General features: G+C 41.0%; 3 protein-coding genes across 3 annotated transcripts in view; 1 reads left to right on the top strand and 2 right to left on the bottom strand.

The window, feature by feature from the left end:
- LOC139372914 (immunoglobulin-like domain-containing receptor 2) overlaps positions 1-605 on the bottom strand; it is a 42,293-nt gene extending 41,688 nt beyond the window's left edge. The window contains exon 1 of the mRNA XM_071112773.1: positions 433-605. Within this exon, the coding sequence (XP_070968874.1) occupies positions 433-547 (115 nt within the window). The 5' untranslated portion in view covers positions 548-605. The remainder of the gene's footprint in view (positions 1-432) is intronic.
- A 7,241-nt stretch (positions 606-7,846) lies between these two features.
- Positions 7,847-16,121, bottom strand: LOC139372247 (cell surface A33 antigen-like). Its single transcript, XM_071112015.1, has 7 exons — positions 15,978-16,121; positions 10,923-11,089; positions 10,140-10,353; positions 9,823-9,987; positions 9,525-9,641; positions 8,643-8,775; positions 7,847-8,537 (listed from the first exon to the last, which is right to left on the bottom strand). The coding sequence occupies exons 1-7, from the start codon at positions 16,024-16,026 to the stop codon at positions 8,033-8,035; spliced, it is 1,350 nt and encodes a 449-aa protein (XP_070968116.1). The 5' UTR covers positions 16,027-16,121; the 3' UTR covers positions 7,847-8,032.
- A 6,361-nt stretch (positions 16,122-22,482) lies between these two features.
- LOC139372246 (gastrin-releasing peptide receptor-like) overlaps positions 22,483-27,500 on the top strand; it is a 10,078-nt gene continuing 5,060 nt past the window's right edge. Inside the window, exon 1 of the mRNA XM_071112012.1 lies at positions 22,483-22,898. Within this exon, the coding sequence (XP_070968113.1) occupies positions 22,483-22,898 (416 nt within the window). The remainder of the gene's footprint in view (positions 22,899-27,500) is intronic.

The following is a 27,500-nucleotide window of genomic DNA, read 5'->3' as shown; positions in this document are numbered from 1 at the left end:
CAAAGCTCATGCTTCTATCCCTCGTGATGTTGAAATCAAACGGTAGGATAGTCTACATTCCAAATCCGTTACTTTGTATCGTTTACGGGCTACACAAGTCTTGTACTGTATGGCTGGCTACGTGACTGTAACTCGAAAGTAAATAACGTGTTTTTTCTTTGAAGGCTAAAATGTATCGTTCTTTCCTGAAATGTTGCCCCTTGGTAAATCCTGAAAAAAAGTCCCTGTGCAAAAAACACGGGAAAAAAATCAACCAAATGTTTTTTTTCTGTTAGAAATCAGAACGAGGGCAGGTTCGAGACGAGAACACAAACATCTTAAAAGTAAAAGAAGTGAGGAGAAAACTCAACATAATAAAGTTGTTTATTAACCTGTTACACTGCTAGGTTGGCTCGTTAGTCAGTAAAAGTTATATACATCTTCATCACCTACCTGTCAGGAATAGTACAGGAATCCACCATCTCAGCAACAAACACATCTTCCATATCAAAGCATTTTCGTTTAGAGAAGTCCTGTGTACATGTTCTCCTCGCCTTTTCCGCCTCATTCCTCAAACCGCTATTCGGAGCGCCTCGCTCTACCCGAGTATAACGGGATTGTAACGCTCCTAGATCTGACCGAGTATAACGGGACTGTACAGGTCCTGGCTCTTCCCGATTATAACGGGACTGTACCGTTTGAGAAATGGGTGGTACAAGCGCGGTTTGGTCCTCTTGAGGACAAGGGGGGGGCGTTCATTTAAAAGTGACTCAAGCAACTTTACATGTTGTGTGGCCAATGGGACTGTGTCTATATGGGTCATTCTTGAATTGCGGTGATAAATTCTGATCCTTGACTTTGGCATCATGTAAAAGCATTTTAAAATGATAACAACATGACAAGTAATACATTTGTCTTTTGTTTTTACAGTTATTTAATAATAAAACATATATAAGTCATTTATACTACAAAACACATTTTCGTATGCATTGTAGAAACTACTGGGGGATAGCAGGTTGGCTTGTCCTACTGGTGATGTGTAGCGGTGTAGTGACATGTTTTGGGCGATTTGAATGCTAGACATTGAAACAAAATTATGTAATATATTGCCTACATCAATAAAAACAAATGATATTATTACTAGTATAATGTGTGTCCCTCAATTTTATGTCATTGGTGTTAGCGCCTTGAAAATCACTGATTACAAAAATATACAAGGACCTTGAGCTCTGGTGGAAAACTGTTATCAGGGGAGGAGTCTGTTATCGGGGGAGAGGTCTATATTATCGGGGGAGGGGTCTATATTATCGGGGGAGGAGTCTGTTACCGGGGGAGGGGTCTATATTATCAGGGGAGGAGTCTGTTATCGGGGAGTGGCCTATATTATCAGGGGAGGAGTCTATATTAATGAAAAGATGAGCTAAACACCTTCTTTTATTATGTCATAGATTTGAGGATTCCATTGATCATGTGTTGTGTCTGAATCCAGTGTTACTTGGTGTTGGTCAATTTGAATGACACTAAGTAACATTGTGAGCTTAATCATATCACTAATATCACTAATCATTTCACTAATCATATCACTTCAGTAAATCATTTTTTAAAGGATTGATGACTATAGATTTCAGCATTTGTGGCCTCCATTTCAGAAAATCATAATTTACCTAAAATGTCTCATTGTTGTTTACATCATTGGTGTTGATGCTCCTACAGGTGGAACAATGTCATCATACTGGTAAAAACTATGAAAAGACATTAAGCTCCATTAATTGATTTAGAATAGATGTATCCAAATATATTTAAATAAAAAACATCTAGAAAAATACAGCTACATTTTTCCAAAATGCCCAAATGACACCTACATTCAAGAACGACACCTAGTATCTTAGTGGGGTGGATATAAAATTGTGATTTATTAGAAATCAATTTAATATTATATTTTCATTGAACAATGCCTCTTAGACGATGGGGAAAGACAGCGAATGGAGAATAAAGGGAGCCCACTGGACACAAACTGGTTGAATCAACGTTGTTTAAATGTAATCCAGTCACCAGAGTACTTCTTCATAGGCTAGGGACTGGACACAAACTGGTTGAATCAACGTTGTTTAAATGTAATCCAGTCACCAGAGTATTTCTTCATAGGCTAGGGACTGAACAAGCCCTTAGCCTGATTGTAGATAGCATGCAAAGGACACAGGAGATCTTTTGTAGAGATCTTCACAATTGCTGTAATAATCTGTGCAGAATCTCAAACAGCGTTGATCACTTGCATTATGTGCTTTTGATGTGATCTCAACTGTAATCCAGGTCTGTCGGTTGTGTTATTAGATGAAGCGCAGTGATCAAATTAAATTGTATAAAAATACATATAACATCGTCTTCCCATTTGAACTGTGTTGTGCTTTTAAAATGGTTGAAAGCACAGTGATAACTATACCAACAACCAGACATTGTCTTCCCATTTGAACTGTGTTGTGCTTTTAAAATGGTTGAAAGCACAGTGATAACTATACCAACAACCAGACATTGTCTTCCCATTTGAACTGTGTTGTGCTTTTAAAATGGTTGAAAGCACAGTGATAACTATACCAACAACCAGACATTGTCTTCCCATTTGAACTGTGTTGTGCTTTTAAAATGGTTGAAAGCACAGTGATAACTATACCAACAACCAGACATTGTCTTCCCATTTGAACTGTGTTGTGCTTTTAAAATGGTTGAAAGCACAGTGATAACTATACCAACAACCAGACATTGTCTTCCCATTTGAACTGTGTTGTGCTTTTAAAATGGTTGAAAGCACAGTGATAACTATACCAACAACCAGACATTGTCTTCCCATTTGAACTGTGTTGTGCTTTTAAAATGGTTGAAAGCACAGTGATAACTATACCAACAACCAGACATTGTCTTCCCATTTGAACTTTGTTGTGCTTTTAAAATGGTTGAAAGCACAGTGATAACTATACCAACAACCAGACATTGTCTTCCCATTTGAACTGTGTTGTGCTTTTAAAATGGTTGAAAGCACAGTGATAACTATACCAACAACCAGACATTGTCTTCCCATTTGAACTTTGTTGTGCTTTTAAAATGGTTGAAAGCACAGTGATAACTATACCAACAACCAGACATTGTCTTCCCATTTGAACTGTGTTGTGCTTTTAAAATGGTTGAAAGCACAGTGATAACTATACCAACAACCAGACATTGTCTTCCCATTTGAACTGTGTTGTGCTTTTAAAATGGTTGAAAGCACAGTGATAACTATACCAACAACCAGACATTGTCTTCCCATTTGAACTGTGTTGTGCTTTTAAAATGGTTGAAAGCACAGTGATAACTATACCAACAACCAGACATTGTCTTCCCATTTGAACTTTGTTGTGCTTTTAAAATGGTTGAAAGCACAGTGATAACTATACCAACAACCAGACATTGTCTTCCCATTTGAACTGTGTTGTGCTTTTAAAATGGTTGAAAGCACAGTGATAACTATACCAACAACCAGACATTGTCTTCCCATTTGAACTTTGTTGTGCTTTTAAAATGGTTGAAAGCACAGTGATAACTATACCAACAACCAGACATTGTCTTCCCATTTGAACTGTGTTGTGCTTTTAAAATGGTTGAAAGCACAGTGATAACTATACCAACAACCAGACATTGTCTTCCCATTTGAACTGTGTTGTGCTTTTAAAATGGTTGAAAGCACAGTGATAACTATACCAACAACCAGACATTGTCTTCCCATTTGAACTGTGTTGTGCTTTTAAAATGGTTGAAAGCACAGTGATAACTATACCAACAACCAGACATTGTCTTCCCATTTGAACTGTGTTGTGCTTTTAAAATGGTTGAAAGCACAGTGATAACTATACCAACAACCAGACATTGTCTTCCCATTTGAACTGTGTTGTGCTTTTAAAATGGTTGAAAGCACAGTGATAACTATACCAACAACCAGACATTGTCTTCCCATTTGAACTGTGTTGTGCTTTTAAAATGGTTGAAAGCACAGTGATAACTATACCAACAACCAGACATTGTCTTCCCATTTGAACTGTGTTGTGCTTTTAAAATGGTTGAAAGCACAGTGATAACTATACCAACAACCAGACATTGTCTTCCCATTTGAACTGTGTTGTGCTTTTAAAATGGTTGAAAGCACAGTGATAACTATACCAACAACCAGACATTGTCTTCCCATTTGAACTTTGTTGTGCTTTTAAAATGGTTGAAAGCACAGTGATAACTATACCAACAACCAGACATTGTCTTCCCATTTGAACTGTGTTGTGCTTTTAAAATGGTTGAAAGCACAGTGATAACTATACCAACAACCAGACATTGTCTTCCCATTTGAACTGTGTTGTGCTTTTAAAATGGTTGAAAGCACAGTGATAACTATACCAACAACCAGACATTGTCTTCCCATTTGAACTGTGTTGTGCTTTTAAAATGGTTGAAAGCACAGTGATAACTATACCAACAACCAGACATTGTTTTTTCCATTGAAATGTTGTTGTGCTTTTAGATGGTTGAAAGCACAGTGATAAACACATTGGGAATTCAACAATGAGTCATTCCTTCCACCACTTTTCTAAACGAATCAACGGTACCACAGCTGGCTAATCGAAACTAGGCGATAGTGAACAGTCCCACAACAAAGACAAATTAGTCAAGGGGGCATTGCTGCCCTCTGTCGTTTCTTTACGTTCTGTACATTCATTTCTCCAGAGAGAGGATAAACATCCTTTTGTCTGTACTGAAACCACACACATTGTGGCCTTTTTATAGATACATTTGGCTTTAATATAAATTCACTGTAAACCCAATGAAAACATTTGTACACAGATTAGAAACATGATACATTTTATTTACAGTTTATAAATTGTACCATCACATCTAACCAAAACTTCAAACATTTGATGTTTTAACGAGTTAAATTGTCCCTGTACATTTCAAAAGCATAAAAACAAAACAAAGGTTAGACATTTTTGTTGAAGATTAAAGGCATGATTATCTTCCCTTCCTTAGATAAAAACTCCTCACTCAGACAGACCCATTTAATAGGTCTGAACCCAACGAAGCCACTTCTAGTTAAGTGAGTCTGTTGTCTGGCCTCGGGCTATAATGAGGAAGTGAAACGACTAGGCACATGCCACAGAGTGAAACTAGTTTCTCTCCGTTCTTAAAATGGGTCTCTAGGTTCTCTTTCAAAAGGCCTGATTGACTCACTCACTCCAAAAACAAGTCATGGTTTGAATATGTTAATGAAGACTCACCTGAGACACCTGACACTCCACTGCGTTAACAAGCATCATGACGCTAAATAAATGTACAAAACACAACACTTCTAAGTCATGAAAACAACTATTAAAAATGTTAACAACTTAATTTATTAGAGGGTATTATCAATCTACAGTTGATATTAAATGTAACTCCAACATTTGATATTAGAGGGTATTATCAATCTACAGTTGATATTAGAGGGTATTATCAATCTACAGTTGATATTAGAGGGTATTATCAGAGGGTATTATCAATCTACAGTTGATATTAGAGGGTATTATCAATCTACAGTTGATATTAGAGGGTATTATCAATCTACAGTTGATATTAGAGGGTATTATCAGAGGGTATTATCAATCTACAGTTGATAAAAACAAACAGACCGTCACCAAAAAGCTTGTGGTTCTCAAACAGCCAAGACCTGAGACTGACGTGGAAAGCTCTTCAGTCACACCAACAGTAGACAATAAGGCAGGAGGGTAAATGCATTATCTGTCACACCAACAGTAGAGAATAAGGCAGGAGGGTAAATGCATTATCTGTCACACCAACAGTAGACAATAAGGCAGGAGGGAAAATGCATTAGCCAATAAGCTGCACTGAGAATTCATACACAGTCTTATTCAGACAATGGCAGCTTGTAACAGAAAGCAAATTTAAATTCAGATTCAAGAATAAAACATTTAAAAAAAAATCCTAATTGAAAATACTAGATGGCACTTTTCAAATCTTTGAATCAGCATTCCAATTCGCTTCCTGACTACTGAACTGAATTGAGGCCGCCCTTCAATCATAGGCTGTACTCCACATTGAAGACCTTTACATAGATAACAGTGATACTCCACATTGAAAACCTTTACATAGATAACAGTGATACTCCACATTGAAGACCTTTACATAGATAACAGTGATACTCCACATTGAAAACCTTTACATAGATAACAGTGATACTCCACATTGAAGGCCTTTACATAGATAACAGTGATACTCCACGTTGAAGGCCTTTACATAGATAACAGTGATACTCCACATTGAAGACCTTTACATAGATAACAGTGATACTCCACATTGAAGACCTTTACATAGATAACAGTGATACAACGCTGCTCCACCTCTAGTCGGCATGGTGTCTAGCAGGGTTCCTTTACATAGATAACAGTGATACGCTCCACCTCTAGTCGGCATGGTGTCTAGCAGGGCTCCCCAACTGACAGACCCTTTTATTTGGCCCCCCCAACTTTTCTCAACCCAGAAATTATATAAACACATATATATATATAAAAACATAAAAAATAAAGAAAATTATATATCATTTTTTATTTTATTTTTTTGTAGAATTGCTATTGGTGAACATAAAAGACTGTACAAACACCAGGAAATCAGCTCCAAGTGATTTTCATTTAGTTCAAGTATTCCCACACATAAGAGCGATATATATGTGAGTGTTTACAAATGTAAGCAAGGTTCTAAATTATTATATATTTGTCAAATATTACATCCGTTTCGGTTTCTTGCAGTCAATTTGCCGTCTACAAATGATTTATAATTATGTTCCGGTCCCCTGAACTTCTGCTGAAGGAAAAACACCATCCGGTGGCTGAATCTATTTGATGATCCCTGACCTACAGGCTTTACTTCGTTGTGTTACTGTCGTCTTGTTATTGATGTGACCGAGTTCAGCCTGGCAGCTAGGCCCTTTGTCAAGCCTGACCTACAGGCTGTACTTCGTTGTGTTACTGTCGTCCTGTTATTGATGTGACCGAGTTCAGCCTGGTAGCTAGGCCCTTTGTCAAGCCTGACCTACAGGCTGTACTTCGTTGTGTTACTGTCGTCCTGTTATTGATGTGACCGAGTTCAGCCTGGCAGCTAGGCCCTTTGTCAAGCCTGACCTACAGGCTTTACTTCGTTGTGTTACTGTTGTCCTGTTATTGATGTGACCGAGTTCAGCCTGGTAGCTAGGCCCTTTGTCAAGCCTGACCTACAGGCTGTACTTCGTTGTGTTACTGTCGTCCTGTTATTGATGTGACCGAGTTCAGCCTGGCAGCTAGGCCCTTTGTCAAGCCTGACATACAGGCTTTACTTCGTTGTGTTACTGTCGTCCTGTTATTGATGTGACCGAGTTCAGCCTGGCAGCTAGGCCCTTTGTCAAGCCTGACCTACAGGCTTTACTTCGTTGTGTTACTGTCGTCCTGTTATTGATGTGACCGAGTTCAGCCTGGCAGCTAGGCCCTTTGTCAAGCCTGACCTACAGGCTGTACTTCGTTGTGTTACTGTCGTCCTGTTATTGATGTGACCGAGTTCAGCCTGGTAGCTAGGCCCTTTGTGATCCCTGACCTACAGGCTGTACTTCGTTGTGTTACTGTCGTCCTGTTATTGATGTGACCGAGTTCAGCCTGGTAGCTAGGCCCTTTGTCAAGCCTGACCTACAGGCTGTACTTCGTTGTGTTACTGTCGTCCTGTTATTGATGTGACCGAGTTCAGCCTGGCAGCTAGGCCCTTTGTCAAGCCTGACCTACAGCAGCTACTATGTTTATAATATTATTTCTATTTTCAACCATTCCAAACACAAGTTGTGGGAAACATTAAGTGGTTCTAATCTATTCTATTTTTAGAAGGCTGTTGGTAAAATGATGATTAAATGACTGAACAAATGATTTTAAATGGAACTGTAACTAAGTAAACTTATACTCTGTTTTAATATATCTGATTAACAATATGAGTTCAATAGAAGGGAAAACACAATGGCATAATTCAATTACAGTAACAAAGGCTTAGCAGGTTTATTGGCCGGTACACTGGGAGGTCTGTCACGATCATCGTAGGGCTCATCATAACGATCACTGTACCGTCCGCCGTCACTGCGTTCATCGTAAACACGATCGCGGTCGTACCGGTCACGGCGGTCAGAGTAGCGGTCGTCCTGGTCCCTGCGGTCATCGTGGCGCTCGCGCCGGTCATCGTAGTCGCTGCGGCGGTCATCGTAGTCGCTGCGGCGGTCATCGTAGTCGCTGCGGCGGTCATCGTAGTCCTTCTCACTGCGTTCCTTGTACTGGTCGCGACGGTCCACGATCTTGGGTAGGCGGTCATCGTAGTCGCTGCGGCGGTCATCGTAGTCCTTCTCGCTGCGTTCCTTGTACTGGTCGCGGCGGTCCACGATCTTGGGTTGGTGGTCTTCATCGTCGCCTTCCTTGCTGCGCGTCTGGCGAACCTCGCCGTTCACCACGGGTTTGTCGTCGTGGAACTCCTCCCCCTCTGGAACCCTGAGGACATATCAGTGGACAGGAGACTCAGCACACTGTCTGTTCTCACCATCTCAGTTCTCATGGTGTGTGTGTGTGTGTGTGTGTGTGACAGACCATACATACCCCATAGCGTACTCCTCTGCTTTGTCCTTCTTCTTCCTGCAGCAGCAGCAGTAGATGAGGATGATGAGCAGCACCAGAACACCAACCACAACGCCGCCAATGATACCCGCTGTTGAACCCAGGGCCATAGACGCTACAGGAGAGAGGTGGTGAAGAGGTGAGGTGAGATGAGGAGGAGAGGAGAGGAGAGGAGAGGTGAGGAGAGGAGAGGTGAGGAGAGGAGAGGTGAGGAGAGGAGAGGTGAGGAGAGGAGAGGAGAGGTGAGAAGGTGAGGAGAGGTGAGAAGGAGAGGTGAGGAGAGGAAAAGAGGTGAGGAGAGGAAAAGAGGTGAGGAGAGGAAAAGAGGTGAGAAGAGGAAAGGAGAGGAGAGGTGAGGAGAGGTGAGGAGAGGTGAGGAGAGGCGAAGTGGAGAGGAGAGGCGAAGTGGAGAGGCGAAGTGGAGAGGAGGAAGGGCGAGGAAGAAGGGCGAGGAGGAGGCAAGGCGAGGAGGAGGTGGCGAGAAGTGAAGAGGAGGAGTGGAGAGGAGATGCGAGGTGAAGAGGAGCGAGGTGAGGAGGAGAGTCGGGTCGGAGAGGCGAGGAGGAGCATGAGAGGAGAGGAGGAGCATGAGAGAAGAGGTGTAGCATGAGAGGATGAGCATGAGAGGAGGAGCATGAGAGGAGGAGCATGAGAGGAGGAGCATGAGAGGAGGAGCATGAGAGGAGGAGCATGAGAGGAGGAGAGAAATGTCTATTGATAAAATGTGTCTGTCTGTATCCTGTTACAGGACCATCCTCATGTGATGGTTACATTGCCTCAGATCTGAACATTTGTGTTAGCTCCCAGAGATAATGCCTAAGCTTTAGCTCAGCAGGCTAACACAGTCTCGTATTGTGCACTCACGTGGCATGACGGACAGTGTCAGGTTGCATTTGGCACTGCGGATCTTATTAGTGGAGGTACAGACGTAGTATCCTGAGGATTCCATGGTGAGGTTGAAGAGAGACAGGACACCATCCTCTGGAAGAGACGGAGACAACCTGTTAGGTCAGGAGTCAAGGTCACATTCAAGGTCATAGTCAAGGTCATAGTCAAGGTCATAGTCAAGGTCATAGTCAAGGTCATAGTCAAGGTCATAGTCAAGGTCATAGTCAAGGTCATATCAAGTGAAGATTAACAAGCACACACAGACACTACATACTGTCTGTTGTCCTGGGTGCAGGTGCTCGGGGCATGTTTCTGACGTCGTAGCCCTGCCACTTGTAGGTAGGAAGAGGAGAGCCCTCTTCAGACTGACAGGTGAGACTGATGTTCTGGAAGTACTCTGCCTTCCCATCGACCTTACAGACAGGCACAGAGGGAGCCACTGTGGACACAATATGTTTTGCAACGTTAAGTTAAACAGTAATCATCGACACTTTACGGATTTCTAAGGTTTATTATGGAATAAAGCGGAAACGAAGCTAAATTCTACGGTTTATTATGTAATATTCTACGGGAGTCATTGTTGTTTTTTACCCAGGACCACCAGACGGGTGGTGTCAGCCAGCTGACCCTTGTCATCCTTGGGGATGGCGACCCGACACTCGAATAGTCGGTTGTCCTGGAGACCGATGGAGGAGAGCTTCAGGTTGGCTACTCCTTTAGCTATGTCCTGCTCCAGGGAAGCTCTTCCTTCATACCTGTCACTGATGTCCAGGTCACCAGTAGAGTAGGAGGTAAGGACGGACACCTGGAAACAACAATGTCAACAACAACATGGAAGCACCAATGCTAACCTCCCCTGTTATTGGTAATGGTGAGAGTTTAGGCTGTCTTGGGGGTAGGATCTTTGATCCTCTAACTTCCTCACTCATCATTATTCACCATTCATGCAGAATTATCCGTAACCATGGAAGCATCCACGTTAATGTAGATTTGTTCAGAAACATTTTCTATTCTTATTTTACAATAAAAGTGACTCCAAAATGACACGATACATTATTTACCATTCATTTCGATTGGGCACAAAATAATCTGAAAAACTAACTGCAAATGCATCCAACAAACTAGATGTAGTCATTATGTCCGTACGGAATATGGGACCCAAAAACTACTGTATTTATAACAATATTTAAGGGTGTTAATTTTGACCCCTAACTTGTTGGGGGAATGAATTACTTGTTAAGTCAAATCACTTTCTCTGCACAACTGTAGTATAAAAATGTCCCAATCATTGCTCATCTTTATCAAGGGGATCAATAGTTTAAACCCACTGAATGTAAAAGAGCTGATCAGAGTGATTTCTGGTTGGTTTATTACCTCTGGCTCTCCGGGTTTGTCTGCTTCAGCCAACCAGGATATGACGACCAGATTGTTGATTGGGTTCTTGGGTTTGAAGCTGCATGGTATAGTGATGTTGTCTCCCCTGGCGAACTCATAGAACCGCTGAGGGATGGACACCTGTAAAGCTACAGTCATGGACACGACTGGGACAGAGAGAGACAGACAGGAAGAAACAGGAAGACAGGTTTTACAGACACTGACGTATAGAGCTGTAGGAGGTGAACACTGTTAAAATGAAGTGCTTTGTAACACTAAAACTAATGGCAAATGAGCTGCCACCAACTTCAAGGAGAGGAAACCTTAAAGTACCACAAGAGCGGAATTATTTTTTTCAACTGAAAGACGATTCCCATGATGTTGCACAATAATTCAAGAAGTCATTGTTTTATTCAAAGTATGATATATTTGAGCTTGAAGTGGGAAATCCGAAGTGGGGACATTGGATATTTTCCGTGTCAGCGCTGTGTTTCCCCAATAGGACATAACATGCTAATACTTTCCAGTCTACATTTATTGTCAGCGCTGTGTTTCCCCCAATAGGACATAACATGCTAATACTTTCCAGTCTACATTTATTGTCAGCGCTGTGTTTCCCCAATAGGACATAACATGCTAATACTTTCCAGTCTACATTTATTGTCAGCGCTGTGTTTCCCCAATAGGACATAACATGCTAATACTTTCCAGTCTACATTTATTGTCAGCGCTGTGTTTCCCCAATAGGACATAATATGCTAATACTTTCCAGTCTACATTTATTGTCAGCGCTGTGTTTCCCCAATAGGACATAACATGCTAATACTTTCCAGTCTACATTTATTGTCAGCGCTGTGTTTCCCCAATAGGACATAACATGCTAATACTTTCCAGTCTACATTTATTGTCAGCGCTGTGTTTCCCCAATAGGACATAACATGCTAATACTTTCCAGTCTACATTTATTGTCAGCGCTGTGTTTCCCCAATAGGACATAACATGCTAATACTTTCCAGTCTACATTTATTGTCAGCGCTGCGTTTCCCCAATAGGACATAACATGCTAATACTTTCCAGTCTACATTTATTGTCAGCGCTGGGTTTTATTTCAATGTAACCACCCAACAGCATGGCATTGTATATTAATCAGAAACATCTGCAAAGTTCTTCCTCCGTAGCATACACCTGGCCACCTGAGCCAAGCAGCTTTCCTCCGTAGCCTACACCTGGCCACCTGAGCCAAGCAGCTTTTCTCTGTAGCATACACCTGGCCACCTGAGCCACGCAGCTTTTCTCCGTAACATACACCTGGCCACCTGAGCCAAGCAGCTTTCCTCCGTAACATACACCTGGCCACCTGAGCCAAGCAGCTTTCCTCCGTAGCATACACCTGGCCACCTGAGCCAAGCAGCTTTCCTCCGTAGCATACACCTGGCCACCTGAGCCAAGCAGCTTTTCTCCGTAACATACACCTGGCCACCTGAGCCATGCAGCTTTTCTCCGTAGCATACACCTGGCCACCTGAGCCAAGCAGCTTTTCTCTGTAGCATACACCTGGCCACCTGAGCCAAGCAGCTTTTCTCCGTAACATACACCTGGCCACCTGAGCCAAGCAGCTTTCCTCCGTAGCATACACCTGGCCACCTGAGCCAAGCAGCTTTTCTCCATAACATACACCTGGCCACCTGAGCCATGCAGCTTTTCTCCGTAGCATACACCTGGCCACCTGAGCCAAGCAGCTTTTCTCCGTAACATACACCTGGCCACCTGAGCCAAGCAGCTTTTCTCCGTAACATACACCTGGCCACCTGAGCCAAGCAGCTTTTCTCCGTAACATACACCTGGCCACCTGAGCCAAGCAGCTTTTCTCCGTAACATACACCTGGCCACCTGAGCCAAGCAGCTTTTCTCCGTAACATACACCTGGCCACCTGAGCCAAGCAGCTTTTCTCCGTAGCATACACCTGGCCACCTGAGCCATGCAGCTTTTCTCCGTAACATACACCTGGCCACCTGAGCCAAGCAGCTTTTCTCCGTAGCATACACCTGGCCACCTGAGCCAAGCAGCTTTCCTCCGTAGCATACACCTGGCCACCTGAGCCAAGGAGCAAATTAAAACAGGGAGGAACTAAGGTTTTTGCACCTCCACTTTTCATTTTTTTCCAGAAAATGATCAGTATTAAAATAGTATATATTATAGTGAGAGATAGGAACTGACCATTTTATAAATGCTATAATTGCATGAAGTGTTGCTTCACGACGACACGCTTCACTGCTGATTGGTGCAGCTAGAAACCACAAGCGTCTATCCTATTTTATAAACTGGATGGTTCCAGCCCTGAATGCTGAAACATGTCATTTTACTTCTCTTATTACGTTGGTACTGTAACCAGCTTATAATAGCAATAAGGCACATCGGGGGTATGTGGTGTTTGGCCAATATACCACGGCTAAGGGCTGTGTCCATGCACGAAAACAACATGGAGTTGGGCATATAACACACCTCCTCGTACCTTATTGCTACATTGAACATGCACCAGCAAAAGATAATTAAAGAAACAGGTTTATCCATTTTGTCGTTACATGTCATTTGAGACGTGCATCATGAAGTCATTGTAGCCTATCACTTCACTTCCCCTGTGAGAACCATAAGCACGGGCCGACTTGGCTTTGCTGTACTGCGGCCGAAGCCTGCCAACACAAGGTTGCACCATGTTCATTACAATGTAGAAAAACTCATGTCTCTTATGTAAGATGCCAACACTTTGGAGAGAACAATAGATGACAAAGTCAAAGATAGTGGTTTCAATCTGGGGTGAAGTTTTCCCTAAATGCTTCTGACAAATCCAGCTCCAGAACCAGGCTAGCCAGCGGTTCATCTTATTGAATAAGGTGAATAAGGTGTAAAATAATGCAACAATGACATAACATTAGCTAGCTAGATAAGGTTAGCATGCTAGCTACACTGACAGCTCTCAGTTCCCCATTTGTTTCACCACAACCTTCTTTAGCAGTCATCTTAGATAAGGGTGTGCTGGAGTACAGAGGACAGCCTCACACTGCAGCAATATAAACCCACACAGGTAATGTCATAGCACCGAGAGGCTTATTATGTAGTCCTCCGTTATGACAGGGCTTTAGAAACTAGAGGACGGGTTACACCCACTGACAGTAAGGGAGTGAGAAGCCTTGCACCTTGGCTTGTGCAAGACAGAACTGTTTTCACAAGTACAACCCTTGGACAGGACACTTGCGGATCGCAGGGCCTTACCCCCAATCACCTCAATGCTCCCATTACAGTCTTCAGGACGACACAGCCAGATATCAAACACCCAATCTTCCAATCTCAGGGCGGACATTCTAACCACACACGCACACTATTATATAAATACTATAGCAAGATTTACATGACTGGAAAAATACAAAGCATTAGTTTTCACATGGATTCATATGGAGGCTGTTGTCCTCCAGTGGGAATGCAAAGTGTTTAGGGTTGGGCACCTCTCCTGCCTGTGTCATCCAGCACTCTCTAACTATCAGCCCTCTCATCAGAATTACAGCTTCATCCATGTTTCTCAAATGTCACATTTCTAAGTGTTTAAGGTTAAGTTTAGGCATTAACTCTGAATTTAAGGTTAGGGTTAAGTTCAGGAATGAACTCCAAATTGTTAAGGCATTAACACCAAATGGTTAGGGTTAGCTACTAGGGTTAGGGTTAGCTACTAGGGTTAGCTACTAGGGTTAGCTACTAGGGTGCGGGTTAGCTACTAGGGTGCGGGTTAGCTACTAGGGTTAGGGTTAGCTACTAGGGTTAGCTACTAGGGTTAGGGTTAGCTACTAGGGTTAGCTACTAGGGTGCGGGTTAGCTACTAGGGTGCGGGTTAGCTACTAGGGTTAGCTACTAGGGTTAGGGTTAGCTACTAGGGTTAGGGTTAGCTACTAGGATTAGGGTTAGCTGTTAGGGTTAGCTACTAGGGTTAGGGTTAGCTACTAGGGTTAGGGTTAGCTACTAGGGTTAGCTACTAGGGTTAGGGTTAGCTACTAGGGTTAGAGTACTAAACTAACATATGGAATTGTTTTAATATGGTCATACCATGGATCATTTAGCTATTGGATTTAGAAGTTTAGGACCCCTAAAATAAAACAAAAATACATATATTTGATAAAATATTGAATTTGGCCTTTACTACTATAGCCCATAGAAACGCATTGAATAGTATTCATAAATGGCAAAAAAAGACAGTCAAAAAATGAATCATAAAGGAATAAGGTTTTAAAGTGTCTCATCCTATACCTAGGAGATAAGAAAGCAATATCTCTATATTGTAGATTTTTTGTGTGAATATATTTGTTGGAGCAAAACTACCTCCATTGGTTTGTATGGGTTATCTTGAGACTAGTCCAGGCGGTCTAAGGCACTGCATCGCAGTGCTAGAGGCGTCACTACAGACCCGGGTTCGATCCCGGGCTGTATCACAACCAGCTGTGATGGGGAGTCCCATAGGGCTACTCACAATTGGTCCAGCGTTGTCCAGGTTTGGGTAGGGTTTGGTCAGGGTAGGCCATCATTGTAAATAATAATTTGTTCTTAACTGACTTGCCTAGTTAAATGAAAGGTAAAATAAATAGTCCAAAACAGAGAATACCATCGTGTTCGTGAGAGTCTCCCCTTTCCATAGTGGTCGTTCATTGCAAGAAAACTGATATCTCTAGTTTAAATGGATGGATTCTGATGGGGATTGTTTTATTCTGTTACTTAGATTGACGCACAGGTGCATCAACAGACTCAAGGTTTTTTAAATGATGTTGCTCTCTGTTTCTTCTCTCTGGACGCCAGGCAGTAAATACTAAATGTATTGCATTCTTTTACTTTCTGCTTTTTGATATACGTTAAGTGCATCCTGTTCTACCAATTTGTACAAAACAAGATGAGTTGAACACGTGAGGCGACGCCACACCGATACCATATACATGACTAAAAAAAAACACATGGGTGTGGCTCTTGTTGTATAACACAGAGACAGTTATGAAATGATATAAGATCAGTAAACTCACCGAGACAAAGCAAAACGCCAGCAAACGTCCCTTTCTGCGAGGCCATCATCGATCAGTTACAGTTACGACCTCTCCGGTCACCAGCGTTGTTTTTTGTAGGCTAGGGACCGCGGACAAGACCTTGGCCAGGTAGAAGGCTCACTAGGCTGAGTACCAAAACTTGTGCTAAGTGCTTTCCTGGCTGCGAACAGGACTTCAAAATGAGTGACGTTGTCATCTGCCAATCAGAACGTCGATATTTTGCAGGTAGCATTCTCTGCCCGCCCTCTTATCTTGTCGGTACATGCCATGTTATTTTGTTTCTCTCACAAGACTAACCTTTTGCAACATTAACTCTACACTTTGTCAAGAGAAACTTGTATGCACTTGCAGTGACTAACTCTGACCAACAGCCATAAGAAACAAATGCATTTTTGAATGCAAATAGATTATCTTCTCTTCTGTAGATTGAATGTGCATAATTGAGAGAGGACAGTAGAGACAGATGGTATTTTCACCAGTGGTGCCAGAATCCCTGAGAGAGAAACACCTTCACTATGATTATATATATATATATATATTTATTTACTTATTCAAGCTTAAAGGTGAGGGAGGAGCGTGTGTGTGGGAAAGACTGGTCAGGTTTCAGTCAGGAACAGGAAGGGTGTATGTGTCAGAATTGGGGAAGCGTTACATCTAGTCAGACTGGTTTGAAAAGGGGTGTGTCATCTCCACAGCACAGAGTCCCTCACATACAGGTAACCTCCTCCCCCCTGCCAAACTGACACAGACACACCTACACACCCTTCTTTTCTTGTTCCCCCTCTCTCTCTCTGTTATTATTCTTGTCCCATCATGGCAAGGTGTTCTCTTTATAGTGACCAGAGCAATAGACCCTGGTCAAAGTAATGCACTGTGAAAGGAATAGAGGGCCATTTTCCATGCATCGGTTTCTAGTAGTGTGTTCTGGCCTGATCACACAGAGGGTTTCTAGTAGTGAGGTAGAGGTGTTCTGGCCTGATCACACAAAGGGTTTCTAGTAGTGAGGTAGAGGTGTTCTGGCCTGATCACACGGAGGGTTTCTAGTAGTGAGGTAGAGGTGTTCTGGCCTGATCACACGGAGGGTTTCTAGTAGTGTGTTCTGGCCTGATCACACGGAGGGTTTCTAGTAGTGAGGTAAAGGTGTTCTGGCCTGATCACACGGAGGGTTTCTAGTAGTGAGGTAGAAGTGTTCTGGCCTGAATCAGAAGGAGCTCATCCTCTATCACCTGGATACAAGCTGTGTGTGTGTGTGTGTGTGTGAGATCGAGAGAGATGTGGCTGAACCTTATCCTATATAGCAGCACCCTCAGTGCATCTATACATAGGTTATAAACTAGAGCTGAATCTGTCTCCCCCTGTTTACTGTTGTCTCTGCAGTTTGTCAATGTTTTCATCTGGAGATGGACATTCTAGATGTGACTTGATATCGACCATGCTCTAATGACAACATGAGACTGAAAGGCTTAAATCCACCGCAGAGCAATTTCATGGTTTATTGAGATTATACCTGCGTCCCTAATTATATCCTATTTCCTACATAGTGTACTACTTTTGACTAGAGCCCTAGTGAATAGGGTGCCATTGGGGACATGGCCTATGTGATTGTGATAGCAGACCGTTGTTTCCCTCTCCAATGGTGGTGAGTCATCAGAGATCAGGGATCAGCTGTGTGTGTGTGGTGTGTGTGTGTGTGTATCCTCCTAAAGCCATCGTCAGTCAGAGCTGAGAGGAGGATAAGGAGCTGATATTAAGACTGATTTAAAGATTAACACAACTCATCTCACCTCCTCATACTTCTTCATATCTCCTCCTGCCTCCTCACACCTCATACTTCTTCATACCTCCTGCCTCCTCACACCTCTTCATACCTCTTCATACCTCCTCACACCTCCTCCTGCCTCTTCATACCTCTTTACACCTGTGTCCTCACACCTCATACCTCTTCCTGTTTCCTCACACCTCATACCTCTTCCTGTTTCCTCACACCTCCTCATACCTCTTCATACCTCCTCCTCATGCTTCTTCATACCTCCTGCCTCACACCTCCTCCTGTTTCCTCACACCCCCTGTTTCCTCACACCGCATCACATCTACTCCTGCCACCTCGCTTCCTCCTGCCTCTTCTCACTTTCTCACACTTTTGACCATGGGGCAGCCTCCGTCTTTTGGCTCCTAACTCTAGGAAACCAGAGTAATTACTCATGTTTGTCCTTCAGTCACAATTCTAGAAATGGTAGCCATTGATGTCTTGGCTTGATAATGAAGTCCTCTGCATTCAGCCAGACAGTCACTCAGCCAGACAGTCAGCCACCCAGCCCGCCAGTCAGTTAGTCACACAGCCAGCCAGTCAGTTAATCAGTCAGCTAGCTTGCCAACATTGAATAGAAACTCCTTTGTCAATGTGAAATAATAGCCAAGGTAAAACACTGTGGGGGGGGGGGAATACAAATAAATGATAACACAGTTATCTTGTCTTCATTGATTAGCTTCCTTCAGTGCTGAGCGTTTGTGTAGGAACGTTCTTCCTGAATTGACAACACAGTTGACATTTAATCAACATGTGGCAGCTATTTGGAAAGGCTGGTTAGAAAATTTGTGGGGATAATTGGGGTAAAATTGAATTGTGACTTACATTTTCAAACTACTAGCATTAGTTCTAGTGCTTAGAGGAAGGAGCCTTCCAGAATGTAGGATGGCTGACATTTGGACGACATTTTAGATTCCTCAATGAAGAACACAGTCAATGAATGACAGAATAATAGCTTTCCAAGTGTTCATCTGTCTCTCTGTCTATTGCAGATGTCACTGGTTGAATAATGACTAAATAAGGAATAGTCCATTTATCAAAGTTGATTTAAATAATGAATAGTCAATTTATTACAAATTATTTAAATAAGGAATAGTCCATTTATCAAAGTTGATTTAAATTGATTTAAATAATGAATAATGATTTAAATAATGAATAGTTAATTTATTAAAAATGATTTAAACAATGAATAGTCCATTTATTAAAGTGTATTTCTCTAATTTGAAATGCCAGTTTTCAAGATGCCATTTGTTACAGACAATAAGCAATTTTTTGGGATAGTCTCAGTCTGGTAAAATGTCATCTTTAAAAGTGCTCTCTTCCTTTTCTTACAGACAATGAGCAACATTTTTGTACCGCTCTCCCTGTCTCAGTTGGAAACGCAGGTTTTGAGAATGGGTGACATTTAGTTCTCCCCAGTCCCCAGCATAAACTGTATCTAACCATCAATCTTGACCACAAAACTAAATCCAACCAAAGTCTATGATGACCAATCTCTATATTTATTCCAGGAGGATGAATGCAAGGACAAATACTCAGCGAGCTTTACAGCTGTTTTACAGCAGTATTTGGTAAAAGACCAAGCACATATTATGGCAAGAACAGCTCAAATAAGCAAAGAGAAATGACAGTATTACTTTAAGACATGAAGGTCAGTCAATCAGCAGCATTTCAAGTGCTGTTGCATTAACCATCAAGTACTATGATGAAACTGGCTCTCATCAGGACCGCCACAGGAAAGGAAGACCCAGAGTTACCTCTGCTGCAGAGGATAAGTTCATTAGAGTGACCTCTGGTGCAGAGGATAAGTTCATTAGAGTTACCAGCCTCAGAAATTGCATCCCAAATAAACATTTCACAGAGTTCAAGTAACAGACACATCTCAGCATCAACTGTTCAGAGGACAGAATCAGGCCTTCATGGTCGATTGCTGCAAAGAAACCACTACTAAAGGAACCACTACTAAAGGAACCACTACTAAAGGAACCACTACTAAAGGACACCAATAAGAAGAAGAGACTTGCTTGGGCCAAGAAACACGAGCAATGGACATTAGACTGGTGGAAATCTGTCCTTTGGTCTGGAGTCGAAATTTGAGATTTTTAGTTCCAACTTGAAGACGATACACCATCCCATCTGGTTTGGTTATAGTGGGACTATCATTTGTTTTTTAACAGGACAATGACCCAACACACCTCCAGGCTGCGGAAGGGCTATTTGACCAGAAGGTGAGAGATGGAGTGCTGCGTCAGATGCCCTCCACAATGTCCCGACATCAACCAAATTCAGATGGTTTGGGATGAGTTGGACCGCAGACTGAAGGAAAAGCAGCCAACAAGTGCTCAGCGTATGTGGGAAGTCCTTCAAGACTGTTGAAAACGCATTCCAGGTGAAGCTGGTTGAGAGAGTGTCAAGAGTGAGCATCGAGGCAAAGGGTGGCTAATTGACCAATCTCAAATATAAAATATATTTTGATTGTGTAACACTTTTTTGGTTACTACATGATTCCATATGTGTTATTTCATAGTTTTGATGTCTTCACTATTATTCTACAATTACATTTTTATTTTACCTTTATTTAACTAGGCATTTGTTAAGAACAAATTCTTATTTTCAATGACAGCCTAGGAACAGTGGGTTAACTGGTCTAGGAACAGTGGGTTAACTGGTCTAGGAACAGTGGGTTAACTGGTCTAGGAACAGTGGGTTAACTGGTCTAGGAACAGTGGGTTAACTGGTCTAGGAACAGTGGGTTAACTGGTCTAGGAACAGTGGGTTAACTGGTCTAGGAACAGTGGGTTAACTGGTCTAGGAACAGTGGGTTAACTGGTCTAGGAACAGTGGGTTAACTGGACTAGGAACAGTGGGTTAACTGGTCTAGGAACAGTGGGTTAACTGACTTGTTCAGGGGCAGAACAACATATTTTTACCTCGTCAGCTCGAGGATTTGATCTTTCAACCTTTCAGCTACAAGTCCAAGGCTCTAACCACTAGGCTACCTGCCGAAAATAATACAAGTAAAGAAGAACCCTTGAATGAGTAGGTTTTCTAAATCTTTTGACCGGTAGTGTACATGTTTACCCATTTGATCAAAATAAGGATTGTGGTTTTACCTTTTAATGGTGGGCAGTGGAAAGGCTTAAAGAAGAGATGAGAGAGAGAAAGACATGGTCTCCTTGAAGGAACCACATACTGTGGTTTTCAGTTCTTCCATTCTGAGAAGATGTGATGTCACACTTGAGACGGTCACTGTGTCAGCTGGAGGTCTGGTAGATGTCCTGATGGATGCTACTTTATTTTCTAATCTCTCTCTCTCTCTGTCTCTCTCTCTCTCTCTCTCTCCCGCCCGCTCTCTCCCTCCCGCCCGCTCTCTCTCTCTCTGTCTCTCTCTCTCTCTCTCTCTCTCTCTCTCTCTCTCTCACTCTCTCTCTCTCTCTCGCTCTCTCTCTCTCCCCCTCTCCCCCTGTCTCCCTCCCTCCCGCTCTCTCTCTCCCCCTCTCTTCCGCTCTCTCTCTCCCCCTCTCTCCCTCCCGCTCTCTCTCTCTCTCCCTCACAAAACATTAATCCCCAACATCATCACATCCACAGGGGTAAACATATTTTTTCCTAGGACCATTAATGCCCTCTCTAGTAAAAGAGATTGTTTGTCAATGAGTATAACCTGTATGAAACAAGGTTCAATAAAAATAATGGTTGGGTATTATCACCTCTCCATAAAACACCAGGCACTTTTCACTTTTCTCAGGCTTTTGCTGCCAGCTCACAACTGGTATGAAATCAGTGTCACCAGTGGTCAATAGCTCTTATATCTAAGTGAGAACACCAATGTCCCTGGGGATAGGATGATGAGCTCAATTGTACACAATAAATTATACACAATCATATACAATCAATTATACACAATCAATATACATAATCCATCATACACACATATGATATGTTGTCTATATAAGCTCAATAATAGTGCATTCAAGTAGTGCCACAGCCTTGGTACAAAATCAACTGCATTTTCTGGATTCCTCACATCCTTTCTCCTCACCTCCTTCTCAAAATCCATTGGATGAAGTCAGAGGAGAAAGGATGTGAGGAATCACGGAAATTCAATTGAGATTTTCCCATGGGGTCTTTGACTGAAAGGTCAATTTTGTGGTGTTATATTAGTGGGTGGCTGCAAGGTTGCAGGTTCAAGTTCAGCTCAGGAAACCAAAACTACTAACTACACTACAATATGTATTGCATTTTAATTTAGACAGTTGTGTTTTGTATCATTGTAAACAAATGCTAAAATTAAATTAATAAAAAGACTGTCAAGGGAAAAAAAGTTTTTTTCGTTCTTGAGAGACACTGCTGACAGAGAGCGCAGACCCACAGCGCGCGAAAGAGGACAGAAAAGCGCATTTTGCGCACGCGCATTTAAAGAACAGTAGAAGTCGCGTGGTCTAGTCAATACAACCCCACCTCAATCAGTGTTGGGATTGGGGACTATAGGTAGACCGCGCACGACGTCTAAGAAAGAACACTTTCAAATCGGATAATATAAATGTAGCCTATTACGTCAGAGTAAAACTCTCCAAAGTGGAAATGCATTTTTCTACGCACCAGTTGGAGACTATCAGTAAGGCAAATGAAGCGAATTTTATTTAAACTTTTATAAACAAGTCATGGGATGTTGAGAGAATGTCCTTCGAAGAACCTTTTCATATTACACAAGAATTTGATTTGTACCAGAATGTGTCCAAATGGGCGCACCACGGTAATCACACAGTGGCCACTTCGGTACAATCTATGTTCTACATCAGCATCGCCATCACTGCCATTTATGGAGTCATCATAGTCGTGGGACTAATCGGTAACATAACCCTCATCAAGACATTGTCTTCCTCTAAATCCATGCGGAATGTCCCCAACCTCTTCATGTCGAGTCTCGCGTTCGGGGACTTGGTCCTCCTGGTTACTTGCGCGCCGGTGGATGCCAGTCGGTACCTCGCGGACGAGTGGCTCTTCGGTAGAGTTGGATGTAAACTCATACCATTCATCCAACTCACCTCCGTCGGAGTGTCTGTTTTTACCCTGACTGCGTTGTCTGCTGATAGGTAAATAGCCTTCCCTTTATGTTTTAGTCTACTACACTCATATTGCAACATGGACGTTTAGTTATCCAATTTATCCATAGGCTACACATCCTATTGACAACTGATCTGGTATTTTAATGTAGAGTTGTATAGTTAAATGGTTGTAGACTTGTAGTTACTTTAAACTCAACATATTGTCGTTTAGGTAAAATGATGAAAACGGGATCCATCCTTATCGAATATTCTCTCCGAACGCATCTCTGGCGGGCGAGAGGTTCTTCGGCTAAACTCTATCGAGCTGGAAATAATATGAATTTAAACAACGGTATGGGTACAACCTGTCAAGAACATGCTGCTACTGAGACAATGCAAATACAATCTGATTTACTCTGTTGCGTTATTACGCGTTCGGTTCAGTGGGATCATACTTTGATGTGAGATATGAGATGTGCTAGAGTCACAGAAATTAGATCTGACATATGAGTAGAAATGTATAAGCGTGCGACTTCATGTGTGTGCGTGTGTGTGTTTGTGACAGTGAATGTGTAAATGAGTGACGGTGCTTGCTTGCATGCATGGGCGTGCTTGTGTGTTGTGGGGGGGGGGGGGGGGGGGGGGGGTCATAGGCTATATCCTTCCCACACAACCAACCTATTCATTGGGATGATATAGTTTGCATCCCAAATGGCACCCTTTCCCTATGTATCCACGGGGCTCTGGTCAAAAGTAGTGCACTAGGGAATAGGGTTTCATTTGGAACGCTGCCATAAAGTGTGTATCACTGTGGAGTGGGACGAGAAGACATCCATCATATAGACTGACCATCACCATGGCAGCCATATAATGATACCGTCTCTAGCTAGCCTATTACAATGTTCTGTGTCTTTGCTCTAATGTCTCTCATTTAGCCTACGATCCCATTAGCAGATAATAATCCATTGATAAATGACAGATACCTCCCCTCTCCTCACCAGCTTCCCAACGCTTCCTCCGGTTAAATCCTAACCATATACTTTCAAAACCGACGTTAAAATACTATGAGATCATTTCAATCAACTTTATCTGTGCTTGATTGAGCTTGCCTCAATGGAACCTGACTCTCCAGGCATGCAGGAGTAAACACTACAGCTGGACTATATGTACTAGAGTACGTGGACACCCTTTTCAAAGTGGATTAGGTTATTTCTGCCACACCCGTTGCTGACAGGTGTATAAAATCGAGCACACAGCCATGCAATCTCCATAGACAAACATGGCCTTACTGAAGAGCTCAGTGACTTTCAACGTGGCACCACCGTCATAGGATGCTACCTTTCCAACAAGTCAGTTCATCAAATTTCTGCCCACCTAGAGCTGCCCCCGGTCAACTGTAAGTGCTGTTATTGTGAATTGGAAATGTCTAGGAGCAACAACGGCTCAGTTTAAGCCACATAAGGTCACAGAATGGGACCACTGAGTGCTGAAGCACGTAAAAATCACCCTCAATACAGAGTTCCAAACTGCCTCTGGAAGATATGTCAGCACAATAACGGTTTGTTGGGTTGAAATGGGTTTCCATGGCCGAGGAGTCGCACACAAGCCTAAGAACATGCGCAATGCCAAGCGTCAGCTGGAGTGGTGTAAAGCTCGCTGCCATTGGACTCTGGAGCAGTGGAAATGCTACCTGCCCCTGCATAGTGACAACTGTCAAGTTTGGTGGATGAGGAATAATGGTCTGGGGCTGTTTGTCATGGTTCGGGCTAGGCCCCTTAGTTCCAGTGAAGGGAAATATTAACTCTACAGCATACAATGACATTCTAGATGATTCTGTGCTTCAGACTTTGTGGCAACAGTTTGGGGAAGGCCTTTTCCTGTTTCAGCATGACAATGCCCAAATGCATAAAGCAAGGTCCATACAGAAATGGTTTGTCGAGATCGGTGTGGAAAAACTTGACTGGCCTGCACAGAGCCTTGACCTCAACCCCATCGAACTCATTTGGGATGAATTGGAATGCCGACTGCGAGCCAGGCCTAATCGCACAACATCAGCGACCAACCTCACTAATGCTCTTGTGACTGAATGGAAGCAAGTCCCCGCAGCAATGTTCCAACATCTAGTGGAAAGCCTTCCCAGAAGAGTGGAGGCTGTTATAGCAGCAAAGGGGGACCAACTCCATATTAATGCCCATTATTTTGGAATGAGATGTTCGACAAATGAATAGAATGGAAGGAATAGTATAGAATGAATATAATAGAATATAATGAATAGTATAGATTAGAATGAATAGTATAGAATGAATATAATATAATAGAATGAATAGTATAGAATGAATAGAATAGAAGGAATAGAATACAATGAATAGAATAGAATAGAATGAATAGTATAGAATGAATAGAATATAATAGAATGAATAGTATAAAATGAATATAATATAATAGAATGAATAGTATAGAAGGAATAGTATAGAAGGAATAGAATAGAATGAATATAATATAATGAATATAATAGAATAGAATGAATAGTATAGAATAGAATGAATAGTATAGAATGAATAGAATATAATAGAATGAATAGTATAGAAGGAATAGAATAGAAGGAATAGAATAGAATGAATAGAATAGAAGGAATAGTATAGAAGGAATAGAATAGAATGAATAGAATAGAATGAATAGAATAGAATAGAATGAATAGTAGGGAATAGAATGAATAGTATAGAATGAATAGAATATAATAGAATTAATAGTATAGAAGGAATAGAATAGAAGGAATAGAATAGAAGGAATAGAATAGAATGAATAGAATAGAAGGAATAGAATAGAAGGAATAGAATAGAATGAATAGAATAGAAGGAATAGAATAGAATGAATAGAATAGAAGGAATAGAATAGAAGGAATAGTCTAGAAGGAATAGAATAGAAGGAATAGAATAGAAGGAATAGAATAGAATGAATAGAATAGAAGGAATAGAATAGAATGAATAGAAGGAATATAATAGAAGGAATAGAATAGAATGAATAGAATAGAAGGAATAGAATAGAATGAATAGAATAGAAGGAATAGAATAGAAGGAATAGTATAGAAGGAATAGAATAGAAGGAATAGTATAGAAGGAATAGAATAGAAGGAATAGAATAGAAGGAATAGAATAGAATGAATAGAATAGAAGGAATAGTATAGAAGGAATAGAATATAATGAATAGAATAGAAGGAATAGAATAGAAGGAATAGTATAGAATGAACAGAATATAATGAATAGAATATAATAGAAGGAATAGTATAGAAGGAATAGAATAGAAGGAATAGTATAGAATGAACCGAATATAATTAATAGAATAGAATGAATAGAATATAATAGAAGGAATAGTATAGAAGGAATAGAATAGAAGGAATAGTATAGAAGGAATAGAATAGAAGGAATAGTATAGAAGGAATAGTATAGAAGGAATAGAATAGAAGGAATAGAATATAATGAATAGAAGGAATAGTATAGAAGGAATAGAATATAATGAATATAATAGAATAGAAGGAATAGTATAGAAGGAATAGAATAGAATAGAAGGAATAGTATAGAATGAATAGAATAGAAGGAATAGAATAGAAGGAATAGTATAGAAGGAATAGAATAGAATAGAAGGAATAGTATAGAAGGAATAGAATAGAAGGAATAGAATAGAAGGAATAGAATAGAAGGAATAGTATAGAAGGAATAGTATAGAAGGAATAGAATAGAAGGAATAGTATAGAAAGAATAGTATAGAATGAATAGAATAGAATGAATAGAATATAAGGAATAGTATAGAAGGAATAGAATAGAAGGAATAGAATAGAAGGAATAGTATAGAAGGAATATAATAGAATGAATAGAATAGAATGAATAGAATAGAAGGAATAGAATAGAAGGAATAGAATATAATGAATAGAATAGAAGGAATAGTATAGAAGGAATAGAATAGAAGGAATAGAATATAATGAATAGAAGGAATAGAATAGAAGGAATACAATAGAAGGAATAGAATAGAAGGAATAGAATAGAAGGAATAGAATATAATGAATAGAAGGAATAGAATATAATGAATATAATAGAATAGAAGGAATAGAATAGAAGGAATAGAATAGAATGAATAGAATAGAATAGAAGGAATAGTATAGAAGGAATAGAAGGAATAGAATAGAATGAATATAATAGAATAGAAGGAATAGAATAGAAGGAATAGAATAGAATGAATAGAATAGAATAGAAGGAATAGTATAGAAGGAATAGAATAGAAGGAATAGAATAGAATGAATAGTATAGAAGGAATAGAATAGAAGGAATAGAATAGAAGGAATAGAATAGAATGAACAGAATAGAAGGAATAGAATAGAAGGAATAGAATAGAATGAATAGTATAGAATGAATAGAATAGAAGGAATAGAATAGAAGGAATAGAATAGAATGAATAGTATATAATGAATAGAATAGAAGGAATATAATAGAAGGAATAGAATAGAAGGAATAGAATAGAATAGAATGAATAGTATATAATGAATAGAATAGAAGGAATAGTATAGAAGGAATGGAATAGAAGGAATAGAATAGAAGGAATAGAATAGAATGAATAGAATAGAAGGAATAGAATAGAAGGAATAGAATAGAATGAATA

Source organism: Oncorhynchus clarkii, chromosome 18 (genome assembly GCF_045791955.1).
Source record: "Oncorhynchus clarkii lewisi isolate Uvic-CL-2024 chromosome 18, UVic_Ocla_1.0, whole genome shotgun sequence".
In the NCBI taxonomy this organism is placed as follows: Eukaryota; Metazoa; Chordata; class Actinopteri; order Salmoniformes; family Salmonidae; genus Oncorhynchus; species Oncorhynchus clarkii.
This window is presented reverse-complemented; position numbering and strand designations above follow the sequence as displayed.